This window comes from Nannospalax galili, unplaced genomic scaffold, assembly GCF_000622305.1.
Source record: "Nannospalax galili isolate Female #2095 unplaced genomic scaffold, S.galili_v1.0 scaffold1617, whole genome shotgun sequence".
In the NCBI taxonomy this organism is placed as follows: Eukaryota; Metazoa; Chordata; class Mammalia; order Rodentia; family Spalacidae; genus Nannospalax; species Nannospalax galili.
In genome coordinates this window covers 73,803-92,108 of record NW_008340915.1, presented here as the reverse complement: position 1 = coordinate 92,108, position 18,306 = coordinate 73,803, and the positions used below count along the sequence as shown (strand labels likewise).

Genomic DNA, 18,306 nt, shown 5'->3' with positions numbered 1-18,306 from the left:
GGTAGGAACTCAGGGCAGGAACCTGGAGGCAGGAGCTGGAGCACAGGCCATGGAGGAACGCTGCTTACAGGCTTGCTCCTTTGGCTCCTGCTCAGCCTGCTTTCTTATGCAACACAGGCCCACCTGCCCAGGGGTGGCACCACCCACAGTGGGCTGGGCCCTCCCACATTACTCATCAAGAAGATGCCCCTCAGACATGTCCACAGGCCAGTCTAATAGAGGCAATTCCCTGATTGAGGCTCCCTCAACCCAGGTGTGTCAAATTGACACTAAAGCTATCCAGCACAGTCCCCCATGAGGCTTGACCCCAGTTGTTCAGGTTTGCGCCCTCCTTCTTCCTCAGGAGAGGCCCAGCAACCACTGCTGTTCATCTCCAGAGAAGTGTATCTCCCATTAGTAACATGCAAGCGGTTATCTAACATGATCAGATGGGTTTATAACCATTCAACAAGCTAAGCCGGGTGCACACTGTATATCCGTCCCTTTTCTGCCCTTTGTCAACTTAATTCTGGATGAGGAACCACTAATCACAGAAGCCAGCAAAGCATTAGGGCCTCAAAGCCTACTCTTATTAGGGCATTCATCTACATCCAGCTAAGGTCAATTATTTATGCTTTTTGTCTCTCTTGTCTAGACAACTGGCATCAAAAACAGTTTTTATGAGGTAGAGCTGCTTAGGACAAGCCTAGTTGACTGTTTTTCATAGGTAGGAAGACCACTCAAGTAACCTGTGAAATTCAGTGTGTGGGGGTTTGGGTGTGGGGGAGAGTTATGTTCTCAATGTGCCCTGAAGCCGTAGTCCTCAGCCCTGGCTGCACATGAGAATCACTCAGAGAGCTTGTAAACTTGAAGTCCCTGGGTATAATTACCCAGACAAACAGCTGAGTCTCCAGAGGCAAGGTCCAGACGACCAGCATTTAAGCTCATGTCACCAGAGTGCAGCCAGGATGTGAGTGGCCACCCCAATACTAAGTGGTAAAGTGCTGGAGTAAGGGCCTCTCTTCCTGTTCACACCTCACTGGCCCATGACGGGGGATCCAGCGAGGGCAAGCTGGGAGAGGGGCAGAGGGATCTACTGTTTCACAGAACAAGAACAAGACAGGCCACACCAAATTCACAAAAGCACTTTTTATTTGAAGCAAAGAGAAGTCTGACTGAAAGTCAGTTCCAAGCATTTAAAATTCAACTGGTTAGTGGCACTATTTTGACTACAGATCTTGCTTCTCTTTGGTTAGAAATGGGTACTTGGGTTGAACTTCCCCGGGTGGGTTTAAGAAGAAAGGCAAAGATAGACTAATGTACTGACCCTGCTCTTCAGAGCCTACTTCAAGCTAATAAATCCTTGGTGCCTGGTCTGCAAGGTGCTGCACAGTGCCGAGGGACACAGGCTGCACAACATTTGCAAGGACAGGTGAGGAAGGAAGAACAGGTTCAAGTTGCTTGGGGAAGAGGTGGCACCCACAGCTTCAAACTTCTGAGTAGAAGGGGTAATCCTTGTGTTTCGCACAGCTGTCAGGAGAAAAGAACACATTTGCTTCAAAGGAGAGATTTTAAAAATAACATTCATTTATTTATTGTGTGTATCTGTGTAGGCGTGCTTGCCATGTGCTATGTGGAGGCCAGCAGGTAACTTGTATGAGTCTGTTCTCTCCTATGTGGGTCCTGGGGATAGCACTCGGGTCATCACAATTGGTGGAAAGTACTTTAACCCTATCTTGTTACCTTGCCAGCCCTCAAGAAAAAAATTTTGACTATAATGTCACCAACACACAGAAATGAGTGTTTCATCATGAGAAGAAATAGAAGCCTCAGGGGCAGTAAGCCAGTTTAGTCTTCAGACCACATATCTGCAGCTGAGGCAAGGTTCAGCCTCTAGGCTCCTCTGCCTCAGGCTGTCTAGGCCTAGGGCACAATGGGCAGCAAGGTCCAATTCCTGCCTCTTAGGAACTCAGGCTAGCTGACAGAATCACATATCATCTTATCATCTTTTTGTTGTTTTTGAGATAGGGCCCCAAGTAGCCATGCTGGCCTCAAATACTCTATGAAGTTGAGGGTGACCTTGAACTCCAGATCTTTCTGCCTCCACCTCCCATTCCCAAGCACAGGAATCACAGGTCAGGACACCACGCCCAGCTCACCTTATCTTGTGGAATGGCCAGAGGATGAAAACAGCAGAGATAATAACACAACAGAAGTATTTAAAAGCTGTAAGAGGCTGAATCACAAAAGGCAAGTGAAACAGCCATTGCTCCTGGTCAGAGGTGAGGATAGCTCTGGACCAAAGAGCATAAAACAGGGTCGGGGGTGTGCTGCAGGAAGGGGGGCAGGGCAAGGGCTTGAGCTGGAAGAAAATGGCTAGAACATACAAAGACTGGCCAGGCAGGGAGTCAAAGACTATACACAGGAAAAGGGGGAAAAGCCAAGAAACCCTGCAATAAAAACTAGAGACAACAGACAGCACCAAGCAGGTCTCTGATGGCTCCCACTGCTTGCAGTGGGGCGGGCAGGAAGGAGGGAATGGAACTTAAGAAAGGGTGGAAAGAGGGGATGCTAAGCACCTGGGGCCAATGGTAAACCAGGCCTGGGGTATATTACTCTTATTGAACATTCAAACCATTCACGAGCTCGCCACTGGTCTGCCTCTCTTTGCATCCCAAGGAGTGAGACACCAGCAGCACAGGCTCAGTGCAGCAGATGTGCCACTGGGAAGGTTGGTATGTGGAGTGGGAGGTCTTGGAGTGTTAGAAGTAGCCTCTTCCTCTCCACACCAACCCCCACCCATGCCCATCCAGCATTACTAGTACACACTGACCTGGAAGGTGCAAGGGAGGTGACTGTATGTGAAGGGATCAGTTAGAAAGCACAACGGTTTGCCAGCTTTAATGTAATGTCAAGCAGTGGCAGGGGAAAGAGAAGACTGAGCGACCACCATAGGTCCTAAAAGAATGGATGCCACCAGTGGGTAATCCACTTCTCTTGTCCACTATATCCAAAAATGATTTCCATGTAAAAAGGTTAAGTGCCATTAACATAAGCAGGAACAAACAGAAAGGGTCCTGGTTGGGATGCCTGTGCTGGCCGTCTGTGGTCTATGTAGAACCTGAGGTCTGTGTGTCAGTGACCTGGTCATAGGCAATCTTGGCCTGAATTACAGAAGTTACTGACCAAGACACGCATGATGCAGAGGCTGTAGCCACCACATGAACTCTGAGTTACATAGAGAACAAAGCAAGAGCAAGAGGTGTGAGCAAAAATGGAGGCTGGGATGAGAAGGTGGGCATTCATGCCCTCCTAGGGATATAGCACGTGCTTCTTAAAGATAGAACGAGTTAACTTTGTTATTAAAGTGGTAGGAAAATTAAAAGCAGAGAAAAAAAAATCAAACCTCATTTCAGAGAGAAGAGAAGGAACGAGCAAAGGCAAAGCTCAAGGGCCCTTGGCAACTCTGGGTGGCATTCGAAGAGTCCTGGGGCTTTGTGGTGTCAGAGCTGGGGTTGTCCTGACCCCAGCACCAAGTTCTTACTAAACCCCTTTATTAGGGTCATTAAGACAAGTTACACATAAATTTTTCTAGGAAGGTGGGTACCAGATGAGCCCTGGGATCAACTGAGTTCAGAACAGACACTAAGATTGAAAGTTGGGCCAAGTGTACTCCTGGGCAGGAGGAGACCCCAGGGTAGGCCTCTGGGCAGGCCAGTCTCTCCTTGCTTTGTGCAGTGCTTCCTGCTCAGCATGGATTAGAAGGCAAGGTCAGGAAGGGCTGTGAGGGAAGACCCAGCCTCTGGGTCTGCAGACATGGCTCTTGTTCTACAGCATGCGGTGACATGGAATGGGTTCTCACACTAGGACTCACTAACCTCATTAAGGCACACACTCTCCAGTTCCTGTTGTAGCTGAGTAAGGTGGTCATGTCCTCGCTGCTCAGCTTGAAGTCAAAGACCTTACATATACACAAAAGAAAAAAGCCAGTAAGCTCAGCAATAAAAACCAGAGGCAATACCATGCAGTCCCAGATGGTTTCCACGTCTGCAGTGGGGAGGGCAGGGAGGGAATGGAACTTAACATGTTATATTACTCCTCAGAGGATGCAGGCTTTTCAGTTATGTCTGAAATAGTTCTCTTCCAGAACTTCTGAGCAAAAGGGCACTGTGCATTTCAGTCCTTTTCACACTCCTAAGCAGTTCTACTGAGATAAGTACCAGGGAAAATTATGATGATGAGTAAGCTGCCTTCGCCTCCCTCCATTCACCATGAAGCAGAGGACGGAGGTACTTCAACAGCTGGAATAGCAGGAATACTTCTTAACCTGTGACAAGCAGCGTGAGATGGGAACAGAGCCCTTGGGCGAACTAGAGGCAATGGATGCCAGCTGGGGCCCTGCAGGCCAGAGGGAAGCTGGTGTGTGAGACAGCCTAAGAGAACACAAAAGGTTGTGACAGAGAGAGCAAGGTAGACTGGGCAGAGAGAGTCACTTCCATGAAGGCAAGAGGACACAGGGAAGAATTCAGTGTGCATGGTGGGCAGGTAGGCAGGAAGGCCAGCTGTCCACAGTAGCACTGGGGCTGGGGCACAGACCCAAATTCAGAATGTGGCTTTTGGAGACCATAAAATGTATAGAACAACTGTCTGCTGCACACACCTGTGATTATAGCCATGGAAAAATATGCAAACAATGCACAGTAAATGAACAGAAACAGGGCAGCATTGTGAGATCAGTCATCCACATTTTTTTCCTTTTCTAATACTTTAAGAAATGAAATATAAGACAATGGATCCATTTCTGGTAGGACAGGACTTTCTTAGTATTTTTTATTTTAACTTGAATGGCTGAGACCTCTGTACATAAAAAGAATAGCGTCTTCTGTTCTTTGTAAACTTCTTCCCTGCCCAGGAGTCACCCACATCCCAGTCTCTTTACACAAGTGGCATGGTTATAGCCTCACTATCCGGCTACTGGGACCAGGTGGGACCAGCTGATTGCTATGTACTCAGAGGCACCTTGAAGCTGAGCTACCGCCTACAGGAGAACTATGTGGGGCTGGTTGCCTTGAATCAGACCTCAGGTAAAGACAGAATGTCCCAGCTGGAGTTGCTTTGCTCATGGAGGACAGAGGCTCCCAAGGCACCAGGACCATCCTGGAGCAGCAATTCTTCCAGCAGGCCCTCTAACCACACAGCCTGAGCTGCTCTTGGGCACTCTGAATGCCCAAACCCCTGGTGCCCAGACATTCCCATGCCCTGTTCCTGACTGCTTAGGTACTTTACAGAGACAGTGGGTTAGTGTGTGTCCTTGGAGGGCCTGACAGTCCATGGACTCACCATCAGTACCAGTTCCCTGAGCACTTACTGTGGTACCAAGCACTATGAAGTGCTATGTGCACAACACCTAATTTAATCTTGACAAAATAAGTATTATTTTGAGTACAGTCAAGTGACTTGTCAAACATGATACAGCTGTTAACTAATGGAGGACAAGGGCAAAACTCAGGCAGTCAGGGCAAACACTCAATGTCCGTGAGGAGCTTCAGCAAGGTGTGTGTGCGTGCGCATGCGTGTGTGTGTGTGTGTGTGTGTGTGTGTGTGTGTGTGAGTGTGTGTGTGTGTGTGTGAGTGTGTGTGTGTGTGTGTGTGTGTGTGTGTGTGTGTGTGTGTGATGAAGCATGAGGCTCATCCCTAGGACAGGAAGCCCACCAACAGGGGGTGACTATCTCAAGGCTCACCACAAATCACTGAGGTTGACTGGTTCTGAGGGTAGAACGGTGGCAGGGACAAGGGGTCCCACAGACATGATCACCCAGAGACAGGACAAGGAGCCCTGAGCACTCCCCCTCAACACATACACTAAGGAAAGCCAGGCCTGCAGTTGGGATTTTACCTTAAAGTTCTCAGCAATGCGTGCTGGTGTCACAGACTTGGGAATCACCACCAAATTCCTTTGTATGGGGAAGCGGATCAGCACCTGTGGACCCAAAGAGGTGCTGAGTCTGCACACACAGCAGGTACTCTGCATTATCATCTCACTTAATCATAAGCACGCATAACTTGATCGACAGGCTACAACTGCACAGGTAAGAAAAGGGAGGCTCAGAGATGTTCAGGTTGCATCCATGGTAGGGGTCAAATCCAGATCCAAATCCTACTCTAGACTCCTGCTCTATCAGTGGCTCTAGGTATACCACAAGGCCATAGTTAATGGTCACTGCCTGGTACTCACACTTCCTCAAGGGAGAAAAAGAACATTGCCCACAAGCAAATAAGAGCTCTTCTATTTGTACAGAGATGAGCTTCTAGGAAAATCAGTAAATGCTGTGTCAACGCCTGGGCAGTCTATAAAGGCAGTAGGGACAGAGACTATTACTCTAAGACCACATGGCAATCAATCTTCTAAAGCCCTAATCTGTGCCCTTAACATTGTATTCTAGGACAACGAACTGTCCTTCCACAGAAGGCTTCCCGGGCTCAGTCACCTCCCACTGCTTGCTAACAGGTATGACAAAGAATGCAGAGAGTTCTGGGAACAGTCACGAGTGCCTGGAGATGTCCATACCTGTGCTGTTGTTTTATTGTACTTGTTTGCAATCGTCTTGATCCTGGGATCCTCCAAGATAGAAGGGTCCTCAGGCTTGGCCCTGGAGCACAAAGATGGTAGATCAACCATCTGGTCACCCCAGTTCTGACCCCCGCCCCGGCAACTTTTAAGTGGCTGACCAGGCTCTTAGCCTGAAGGTGGGTCATGATTCACCTGCTGACCCTTTGCAAAAGAGTGCTTAACTTGATGCTAGAAACGTCAGCCTCCCAGGAAACCCAGAGACTCTGGGGAAGGTCTGCATAACAGCCAGAAGCACTCTCTGTGATGTTCGATCTTTCTTTTTAGCCATTTCTGAACTCCAACAGTGAAAGAGAACTTGACCCCATGGAAAGCTCACCAGGGCCTGTCAGGAGAACCCAGGGGACTGTAGGCAGTCACCACGATGCCTTTGGAATGGCAGTACTGGATCAACTTCTCCTGAGTTAGGTATGGGTGGCACTCAATCTGCAAACACAGGCAGAGGGTTGACTGTGGCAGTGGACATAAGCGTATGTGATATGGTCAAGGTTTCCTCAGGCTAAGTTCCTTCTCTTCCCACACAGAAAATGTCTGTTTTCCAGATAAGCTGTAACAACTTTCTACGCTTCCCATCTGGTGGCCTTCACATTAAGAATAATTTTGTTACCAATGTTCCAGGGCCATAAGCCCTCAAGGCTTTCTCTGGCCTTAGCCACTAATCGACTATTTCAAGCCTGGGGCTCTCACTGGCTGCCCCTGATAATCCCAGAAGCCATATCATCACTAGCCAGCTGCAAACCCTCTCCCTACAAGCTTCCACTTCCATATGTGCCCATCATGATAAACCAGATTTTAGGATTGGCCTCCTGGCCACTCTCTCGGCAATGTGGACCACAGGTAAGAGCCAAGATTAGGTGAGAAAACTGCATACTGACACTTGGTACCAGGTACCCTGGGGGAGCCTTACCTGGTTAACTGCAGGCTTATATTTTAAGCCAGGTTTGTTTAAGATCCTCTCAATCTGGACAGGGTTGAAGTTGGAGACACCAATTGATTTCACCAGACCTTCATCTACCAGCTGTTCCATGGCCTAAAAAGGAAAGGGAGGTCTGTTTGGGCGCTGGCATGAAGTCCCCCAAAAAACAAGGATCAGAAGCACCTTTTGTAGCAGTTTAACACCTGTGCCCTCCCCATTCACTGCCAGCCCTTCAGACCTTTCAGAAGCCGGGAGCAGAACACGGAAGCTAGGCTGGCTTTCACGAGACTAAGCATGGAGACAGGATCATATATATGAGGTAAGAGGTGGCAGAGCAGATCACTCATACCTGGCTCACATGAAAGGGCAAGATACCAGCAATGAAGGATAAGGGTCCCAGCCAGGGTCATCTTACCGTCCAAGTGTCCACAAAATCAGTGTCACTGGGAATCACATTGCCCGACTCATCCAGTGGGAAATACTCAGACCCAGCCTGTCATTAACAAAAAACAAACACATATACTCAAGTTAAAAAAAAATGCAACTCAAACACACAGCTATCAATAACGATTTGTCACAGACCTATTAGGGACTTCTGTCTATAATAATCATTCCAATCTCTCATCATTGGCAAGCTGTGGAAGATGACACGAGGCACATCTGGCAGCCAGTACAAAGGAAACCAGCAGGCAACCCCGGATGGGGGTTCTTGTCAAGGCTGGAGCTGTGAGACTGTCTGAGGGAGACACCTCTCAGTTGCTGTGATTAAACCTGTCTTGGAGGACAGTGTGCAGACAGGGAAGAGACTCAAGGCTTGAACTCAGAGGGTCCAAGAGTCCTAGTTGGCTAATGGGCTAATAAAACTGTCACCTTGCCCTGCCCCCTCAACGGGCTTATCATAAAAGATAAAAAGTGAGAATCAAGTAAGTCTGTCTGGTCCCAGTAGGATAAAAGCCACATATACCAACTGTGCAACCATGCAGAAAATGTAGTGATTCTGAGTTGTGCTGTATACAGAACCAGACTGTGAACACATACTTACATAAGACAGAGAATGCATGTGCAGTGTAGGTACAAACATGTATGGGTGAACATGTGTGCATGTGCCTGGAGGTTAGGGAGGGCAGCAGGGGCTGACTGCAGCTATGGCCGTGTGCTATGAAGACAACAGCAGCCATGTTAGCCAGGTTCACTGCCACAATGAAATTCTAGAAGCACAAGTGAAAACAGGAGTGCCCCCCCAACTCCTAAGGGTGCATGAGAGTTACCCATGGCTCAGATGGCGTAGGTGGGGCCCGACGCTGGTCTCTAACACACTCAATGCTGGCATCACTGCTAGTCTCAGAGCCAATGTCAAGCAGCAGTGACAGGGAGTCTACCACACACAACATGCCAACAGGAAGGTGAAAACTGCACCTGAGCCACAGGAACTGGGTTGGAGCCATGCCCCTTACCTTGAAGCCTGTGGGCCAGTGAATAAGATAGAGGTCCAGGTAGTCCAGCTTCAGGTCGCTGAGCGTCTTCTGGAAGGCCCCTTTCACCATGCTCTTGTCGTGGAACGTGCACCACAGCTGAAGCCAGCAAAGGCAAATCTTATCCCTCCTGCCACACAGACGCTGCTTCCTGGCTGGAAGCCAGGCAAGTCCGAGCCAGAGGACACTCTCCTCTCCCCACAACCACCATGCTGTGAGTGGCTGGAGCTTCAGGTTCACACTGTGGACCCCAACTTTCTCAAGGCAATGGGATGGACAGGTCAAGGACACCTCACAAAGACCAGACAGAAGGCCTAACTACAAAATGGACAGGCCAGCCAGCTGCTGGTGCTCAATGCGTGTTCCAGGCCTATTTCCCTGCCAGGCTGGTCTACATGATGCCAGCATCACTTCTAATCTATGTTCCTTTGTGCACCAACAGCCTCCAGCTAAAAATAGAGGCCAATGGTGGAGACCCAGGCTGTGGACAGGAAGCAAGTATCGTCCTTCAAGTAACTCCTCTGAAAGGGAGCACATCCCCTCGGCCAGTCTCAGCATGGGGCTCTAACCCACATGTCTAACAGACAGATGCAGGTGGGCAAGCAACAGGTTCCTCTGCAGACTCAAGTAACAGGGCCTGAAAGAATCCCTGGCCCAAAGCTAACTGCCGCTGTGTTAAGAGTATGGCTTTGGCTCTACAACTGAGTCACCATTGGGTAGGTGTGGATCAGCCCCAAGGCCCCAGAATCCTCAGATTGTACCTTGCTGACGATGAAGAGCTCCTCGCGTTTCACTGCCTGCTCATTGAGTTTCTCCTGGAGGGCCTCCCCTACCTCCTTCTCATTCTGGTACACCTGGGCACAGTCGATGTGGCGGTACCCAATGTCAATTGCAGCCTTCACAGCCTCGGTCACTTGGCCCGGAGGGGACTGAAGAGGAAAGAATGTAAGCCATGCTATTAAAAACAAAACGGGGCAGAGTTTTCACAAAGCCCTGGAAGCGGTACAGTGGGAACCAGTGGTTCTGGATCAGGCTCCTCTTCTTCGATGTTGGGCCAGGTAGCTGGCATACAGTTATAAGGCGGTCCCCACACAGGGATCAAGGTGAAATGACCATTACTTCACCTCAGCAGAACCTGACAGCCACTTGCCAGCAGCACTCTGAGGCCTGGGGTAAAGGCATAAGCCTAGAACTCTGGAGGCAGGAGAATGAGGTTTAGATCATACTGGGCTACACAGTGATTCTATGTCTCCAAAAATGCCCTACTATCTGAAATTTAAGGTAATAAAGGACACCATTTCATTCAAATAGTTCAAGATAATTTTTAAAATACCTGTATCATTTACTCAGTCCCTACTGAGTTCCTGAATTTTGTCAACAACTTTCTGCCTTTTTCTTTCTTCTCCTAAGTATGCTTTCAGACGCAGCAATCACTTGTGTTTAAGCCACTCTGGGAGATTATCATGTGTCGAGGGCCTTACTGATGCTGATTCCAGAATCTGCTATAGGAGGCAGACACAGGGAGATGGCCCCTCACAGGGATCAGCAGGCAGAAATGAGTCAAACAGGAACCCTGGACTATTACCATCTGAGTCCCAGAAAGGAGTGGGAAGCTCTGCCATTGGGGAGGAGAAGCCTGCAAGGCTCCAAGTTCCACCAGCACCCAGACTGCACAGCCCCATGCCCTATCTCCTTGCAGCTCCTGCTTAGATCAGAGAGCTGAGCAAGGACAATGTGTGGGATGCTCTGCTGAATGAACAGAGCGCATTCCTTTGGAGAGCTGGGGCAGAAACAAATGAAAAGGAAACACCCCAGGGTCATCAGCAGCTGCAGACATCTGTTGTTTTGCCTAGAGCCTTTGTGAAAAGAACAGTCTGGGGGGAAAGCACCGAGCACCAGAACAAGTTCATCACCCTCAACTCCCTACCTTCCCTCCCCTCAAGGGAGCAATCTGCCTGGTCGAACGGCCATGGCACCCACCCTCAGGTTCAAGTCACCATTTCCACAAGGGCTTCACCTTTGGGCAACCTCCCCTTTTCCTGGAGGACCTAAGAGGCTGCACCTGTGGCTTCTCTACCCCCTTGTAGATGAGGAATCTCAGCATAGGCAGGGGAGGACTCCTCTACCTCAGGCTCTCTGGAGCACCTGAAGGCAGCCATGGTTGATGCCGGCTACGAGAGGAGAGCATACCACTACCTAAGAAAGACAACAAAAGAGGGGTTTGGTAGGTTGGAGTTTTGTCTCACAGCATGTGCTGAACCTTCTTTAGAATTCAGGTACCTTCACTTGCTCTTAAGAGGCCCTTCTGCTTGCCCTGTAGTGCACCTGTTCAGGGCCTGGCAGCACCTGGCCTTGGATAGAGCTGAGGGCACAAGGTCCAGGTTAGGCAGAGCCAAACAACATCCATCACAGCAGCTCAGGCAAAGAAGAAACTTGACCCGAGCCAGGATATGAGACTCCATCTCTGGATCTGAACTGGCCTGCTGAGGAATTCTCACTCTGTGGGGTCCCTTACTGGGATCATGTGGACTTGCAGCTCCCTTCGCGTCCCTAGAGAGAATCCTAGTGACCTAATTTTTAACCCTAAATCTCAATGTGTGAATTTAGTGATTGTCATCTGTGCATTCAATGAATCCTCATCCCAACACACACTTTTGTGTTTGTTTTCTGCTATGGTTCACTTGGTTTTTCTGTTCCTTGGAACCAAGGCTGCAGGACCACAGCAAGGCTTCCAGACAACTGACACAACCGGAAAAGGAAAAGGAAAGATCTGATTTGTATGATGCTCTCATAGAAAGACGAAGACAGACAAAGGCTACACGCAGTCATGGAGAACTACTGCTCCACACAGGGATGCGTGCTGGCAGCTTTCTAAACAAGGTTTCAATCTGCCACACTCATGGGTCTCTGACAGAATAAGCTTCAGGGAAAACCTACAGAACCATCACAATGTGCCACCTTATGCGTCCAACCCAGTCACAGCACAGTGCACTTTCCATTGTTAGATCCAGAGAACTCAATTTCACTTCATTTGACAGTGTAGTAATATAAACAGCAATTCCAAGTGGTAAAGACTGACCCCTCAAGAATGATCCTTTCCCCAGCCTTATCACACTGAGAAAGCACTATCAACTGGCTGATATTTTGCATCAAACTCCAGAACCCAGGTTGGCAACAACACTAACAAAACCTGTTCGACTGTAATAAATCAATAAATCTGTCCTAAATTTTAAAACTTCTATCTCTACTCAGTAGAGATGCGGATCTAGGACTGGCTGTACTTGAGCAGGATATATCTGACTATCTTTGATCCTGAAGAGGGAGAGGTGGTGGTGGACTTTGAAGGAAAACAAAGAAGCAAAACCCGCTACAGCTTAAGAATGGCATGTGACCCTCCCTGTAAAAAGACTACAGGACATAAACAGATGTACAGTACTACCTGAGATATTAAAATTTGGTTAAGGTACAATTAGGCAGAAAACACCTCAAAATGTTCCTGAGTGGGAGGGGCAGAAGGCACTAAATGAAAAACAAAAAACTGAGAACACAGTTGTACCTCCAGCCTAGGGGCATTCCTAGCCTATGTGCGCACATGACAATAACCAGGCCTAAAAGATTTTGAAAGTAGGTCAAAAACACTGTCCATAGCAGGATGCTGATCTATTATCAGAGATTAGCTCTGTCTTAAAGGCCTCCGGACTGTGCAATAATATGGGTGTATTTGCTGTCCAGCGAGGAAGGAAAACCAGCCAGGAAGAAATTCTGTCCAAGCAAGAGGGTCTCTCAACTGCCTGAAATCCTCACCTCTAAGGAGAAAAGGGAATTTGAGCCCCTTCAAGGGAAGAGTGGACCATAGGCTGCCAGAGCTGTTGTAGGAGGGTACAACACAGCCCCTGGCATGGTTCCATAAGAACAAAGAACAGCACCGTGGGTCCTTTCCTGTGGCTGTCACAATGACTACACCTTTATCCTGCATCTATGAAAGAGTTTTTTTTATATATATATATATATATATATATGTATATGCAGGGAAAGTATTAAGTTGACACATTCTTTGATAGAAAAAGGAAATCTTCTCCAAGCCTGTATTAACTGGTTTATTTCACCTCTATCCCCTCCCCACTCCCTTACCTTTCTATACCAACCTCGTCTCAATCCCAGAATCACAAGTGGGCATTTTTACTACAATTTCCTCTACAATTCCTTTCTTCATATTTATCTAACACATAACTTTGGGATACCTTGTATCTGCCAGGAACCATGGGAAGTGACAGAAGCCAGAATAATTTAAACATTCAGATTTTATGCTATTTTAAACAAATAACCAGTCTCTTTGGGGCTGTTGCATGCTCAAACATTTGCTTTATGAAATTTTGCTCCTTTTTTCCCCTGAAAAATGATGGATCACAAAATTCTTTTCTATAGTTAAGACCATGATTTTGGGACAAATGGAATAGAATTATCAGAATCCAACCCACATTGCAAGGTTAAGTATTAGTTGTGAAACTTTTTCAGCAGTTACATGTGTGCTGCGTCACACAACTGTATTTACTGGAGCAAAGAAACCATCTTATTCCAACACATGGAATTCAACCTGGTATTATGGCTGTAGTTCAATTACGCCCTTCAAGAACACTTTGAAAGGAAACACGTTATACACAGTGACCACACTGGCCTAGAAATACTTTCAGAGAAAATCTATAACCCAGTTATTATTCACCTTAAGACATATTTCAACAGAAGTTTGGGTAGAAACCACCTCTGTCCGGTTTCTATATGAACTCAGTCCTGCTTGTTTTTCCTCTTCCCTTCTCTGCGGGTAAATACTTAAAGCCCAGACCCATATTCAAGATTCCTGTCAAAGAAAAACTCAGGCCACAGCAGGGAGATGTAAAACAGGCTACCTGCCAGTTGCCCTACAAAGGGCTTAAAAAGCCTGGGTTTTTCTCAGCTTCCACTGAACACCTGTTCCTCGGATGTCACTTTGAGTTTTAGAATTGGTTTCATGCCACGTTCTCTCTTTTTCGTATCTCTCTCTGACTTGTGCTGTTGTGTTAACCCGGCTGTGCGGTTTTGAGGTTTTGGGGGTGTTCCCCTGGAACCCTCTATTTAGCAGATGGCAGCATCCAGCAATGCGGAGGGCAGATTCTCAGCGGAGCTTCTCACCCGCGGGGGCAGAGGCCTTGCGGGATAAGGAAGCAGCTGGTTCGCGGCAAACTCCTGCCTCCTAATTTAATCAGCCGAGTCTACCGGCTTATTCCACAGTGCGCGACAACCCACGCGTGAGTCTGGGGAGCCACAGGCGCCTGCGGAGCTGGGGCCCGGCTCCGCTCTCTGCTTCCGGGCTCCCGAGGGTGGGTCTCCTGCCCCTGCGCACGCCCGCCCGCCCGCCTGGCACGATGCTGGGCCTCAGACCCACACTTGGGATGCGCAGGGCGGGCCAGCGCCCCGTCGGATCCCCGCAGGCCCCGCCACCCACGCCCCACAGCCGCTCGGGGTCACTCGGGGCCACGGGTCCCGGAGTGGGAGGCAGGCCCCGCGCCCTCGACGCACCCACCTTCCAGGTGCCCAGGCCCAGGGTAGGCATCTTGGCGCCGTTGTAGAGCTCCAGGTGGTCGGCCATGGCTACTGCTACGCTTTGCAGACACGGAGCACGCGAGCGAGCGGCTCGCACGCGCACCTTAAGAGTCCCACCAGCCTGCAGAAAGGACGCCTGCGATTGGCGCGCGGCTGAGTGACTGCGCCTTCTGATTGGTCGGGGCCGGGGTCCTGGGGGGCCGACGAGGCTGCTGCTCCCGCTAGGTCCTAGCGGCACGGAATTCCCCAGCAGCTGGTCTACGCCCCACGTGGCGTGTTTGCGGCTCCAGAAAGTGAACGTTCTAAAAATAACCGGTACCCTATAAATAGAAGTTTTGGCTTCATTTTAAAGCCCAGAAGAATAAATTTGCCTCTTGTCCTATCCCGGGATTGTACTTTTCTGGAATCTAGTATCGTGCTCCGTATCTACATGGAACAGACTGCGAGTGTATTTAAGCGTACCTTTTTTTCTTAGACCAAAGTGTAAAAATGGCTTTTCAGAATACCACGAAATTTAGGGGTCCCCAGTCTCTGTGTCTCGTTTTCTAGCGAGATTTTTATAGCCTATTCTTGGTGTCTGCGCACTCAATTCGATTCAACAAGCGATGCTACAAAATCCAGCAACCTCTAAGGTTAGGAAACGCTCCCAAGCTTGATCCAGAGCACAGGAAAGATTTTGGGAAGTAAGACTTGGCATTCAGGATCAGTAAGACTGAACATTCATTCTGTCTTTGGAAAGTAAGACCGAAGTGGCAAGTTCAATTTAGCCACACTCTCTGGAAGAAGAAAGTAAATAGGCAGACTCCCACAAAAGGAAAAAGCCCATTTTGACAGTGCATCTTCCAAGTTAAGGGAAACTCAATAATAATTGATCAGCTGTATTCGACAGGTAGGAAAAACAGTATTTTCCAAGATAATCAAAGTTGCTCCAAGAAGCAAGGAGGCAATTTTGGTATTCTCCCAATACCTCTATCTGTGATGCTCTGCCCATCCCAGCCTCCTCCTCTGTCAGGCACCAATCCCCCACCCCACGCCCTACTCCCATTACACAAGATTGGGAATTATGCAAGAGTGGCGATTGCATGTGCCCAGGAATGATTCAGGAACCAGACCTCCAAATTTCATTCTGGTAATTTTCCATTTGATGCTTTCTTTAAAAATGATACCACATCCCCACCCCAGGAAAATTTACACAGACCAAACTAGACCAGACCAGACCAGACCAGATATTTTCCATTTGACTTTTGTAAAAACTGTTGGCATGGGGAAATTTTGATGTTATTTTCTCCTAAATAACAGAATTTGAATTTGAATCTTATGCTGAGAACTTGGTTTGTGTAAGACAGCAGACCATCTGGCCTACCAGTCTTTCTCTGTAAAATCCCTCCTGACATAGAGACTTCTGTGCCATTTCATGGAACTCCCAGGATTAAGACAAAAGGATTAAGATACAACCAGCCTGGTTGTATAGGGAGATCCTATCTCAAAAGAGAAAAACAACAACAAAACCTGTATCTTTAATGACAGGGGGTCTTCAAAGAAGGGTCATTGTGAAGTAGGGAAATGCACTCAGTATCAAAGACTTTATTATTCAAAATAAACTACATAAAAGGTTGACTGGCAAAGACTGAATATTTTGCCTGGGTGGTGCAAATGTGCAAAGACATACCTGTGGAATTCTGACAGCAATATTTTAAAGTTTAGATCCATTATCACAATAGTCCTCTGATAGCCCATGTTGCTTTTGTAATCTTTGTAAAATGTTATTGTGTACATAACAAAATTTCTTTAGGGATGGTGAGGTGGCTCAGAAGTTAAGAGCACTGGCTGCTCTTGCAGAAGACCTGGGTTCAGTTCCCCCATGGCAGCTAAGAAGGGTCCCTAATTCCAGTTCTAGGGAATCTGATGACTTCTGGCCTCTGTAGGAACTGCATGACACAGGTGCACTTACATACATACAAACAAAACATGCATACACATAAAATAAAACTAAATAATAAATTTTATTTTTTTCTTTAAAAGAGAATATAAAAACCCCTTTAAGAGAATCTTATGAAAAACACTCCAGTACTTGAAAGCCTAACATATTCTGCCAATACTCTCCCATCATGGAGATTACTTCCCAAGAAAATAACTGAAAAGGAGAAAATACACACACACACACTCCTATACTATACACAGAGTGCTACTAGACCCAGTGAAGCAAAGAGGTACATGGATGTGAATTTTCATACAAGAAGTGGGTACTCCCTGAGCTTTTATTTCCTGGACACTTTCCTTCCCCTACTTAGTCCTAACACTGCTCACACACAAATGAAAACTAGTCCTATGCGTATAAAGTCGAGATGGGGCTACAGGGAGACCCTGTCTCAAAAAGATGGGAAAAAAACACCCACAAACAAATAAAAGAAAAAAAACTTTTAAAATAAGACAGGCTTGGCCTTTAGTCTCAGCACGGGGGAGGCAAGAAGCAGGCAGATCAAGGCCAGCCTGGTCTCCATAGTGAATCCAGGCCAGCTGGGGCTACAGGGCGACCCTGTCTCAAAAAAACTTTTAAAGTGTATTAGTTCAAAGTCCTACTGAAAAATACCCATAACAATAGATATGTGAGTTCGTGTGTATAGCTGAAGGCTATACTCTCCCTGGAGAGTAGCTCTGGTGTCAGAGGACACTATTGTAAGCTGCCAAAGGGGAAAAAACTAATCAATGGTCCTACTCTAACTGTAAAGCCTAATAAACAATGACTGGCCCAACGAACTATCATTATTGGAACAGTATTGGCACTTTTATCTTGAGGGTAAACAAACAACTGTTTATTTGGAGCTAAGATCCACTCAAGGCAAAAGAAGTCATAGATCCTAAAGAAAAACCTACTTTTGCCACATCCCTAGATCAATGTAAATTCTTACTATATTCCAAATATGCATCCTTATATTTACAGACAAAAGTACCTTTCACCACTCATCAAAGAAGCTACTTTTTGCAACAGATGGAGACTATTACAAAGTTATTCAACTGGTCAAATACAGAGAATAAATGTCTGTGAGACCCTTTACCTTAAGTGACACATCTTCAATGCAACCTATATATGAAAGATGAATGCACCTCTCGACTCTCACCAGAGAAGTTTCCTTATGGAGCAGATGGTGATTAACACAGAACTGGCCAATGTGTAGAGAACAAGAGACCACAGAGTGCTTATTCATGAATAGGACATCTGTATCAAACCTCTGCCTCCTAAGACTCAGGGATCATTGCAGAAGAGGCGGCGAAAAGATTGTAAGAGCCAAAGGTGGTAGATGACCACAGGAAACAGAGCTTCCCAGACAGGTGGTCAGTTGTACATATGAACTCACAACAATGTGACAGTATGCACAGTTCCCATGCAAGCTCAAGCCAGACAAAAATCCCAGCATAGACATGGGGAAGTGGGTAAGAAATCCCAACCCAACCTAAGGAACTTTTGGCAACTGATGGCTGCTGGGAGGGGGAGAGACAATCTCTTTCAAGGATGGGACTGTTGGCAGGTTAACTAGACTCGAGTGGATGAACCCACATTGAAGGACATTTGGGGGACACAAATCAGATTCTATAGAGTACATTAAATCCAGCAGGATTGGGCAATAAGGGGAAGTGCAGATAGGGGAGGAGATCAAAATACCATCAAATTATATTGTATGAGAATCACAAAAAACATAAAAAAATTAAAAGACAACCTGCTTTTAACTGTCCAG

At 47.4% G+C, this 18,306-nt stretch overlaps 1 protein-coding gene across 1 annotated transcript; it reads right to left on the bottom strand.

Moving 5' to 3' along the window:
- Nucleotides 1-1,113: 1,113 nt before the first annotated feature.
- LOC103736561 (aldo-keto reductase family 1 member B1) lies at nucleotides 1,114-14,712 on the bottom strand. The gene is made up of 10 exons (XM_008836068.3): nucleotides 14,553-14,712; nucleotides 9,757-9,924; nucleotides 8,978-9,094; nucleotides 7,939-8,016; nucleotides 7,515-7,637; nucleotides 6,927-7,033; nucleotides 6,548-6,629; nucleotides 5,876-5,959; nucleotides 3,858-3,940; nucleotides 1,114-1,509 (listed from the first exon to the last, which is right to left on the bottom strand). The coding sequence occupies exons 1-10, from the start codon at nucleotides 14,616-14,618 to the stop codon at nucleotides 1,467-1,469; spliced, it is 951 nt and encodes a 316-aa protein (XP_008834290.1). The 5' UTR covers nucleotides 14,619-14,712; the 3' UTR covers nucleotides 1,114-1,466.
- Between the last annotated feature and the right edge of the window lie 3,594 nt (nucleotides 14,713-18,306).

What these genes read in the sequence shown, in the direction of transcription:
- LOC103736561 (XM_008836068.3), bottom strand. Translation starts at nt 14,618, where the DNA reads ATGGCCGACCACCTGGAGCTCTACAACGGCGCCAAGATGCCTACCCTG. An exon ending in TGGGCCTGGGCACCTGGAAG is followed by an intron (nt 9,925 to 14,552) that starts GTGGGTGCGTCG and finishes TTTCCTCTTCAG; the next exon opens with TCCCCTCCGGGCCAAGTGAC. An exon ending in ATAAGCCTGCAGTTAACCAG is followed by an intron (nt 7,034 to 7,514) that starts GTAAGGCTCCCC and finishes CTGTGTTTGCAG; the next exon opens with ATTGAGTGCCACCCATACCT.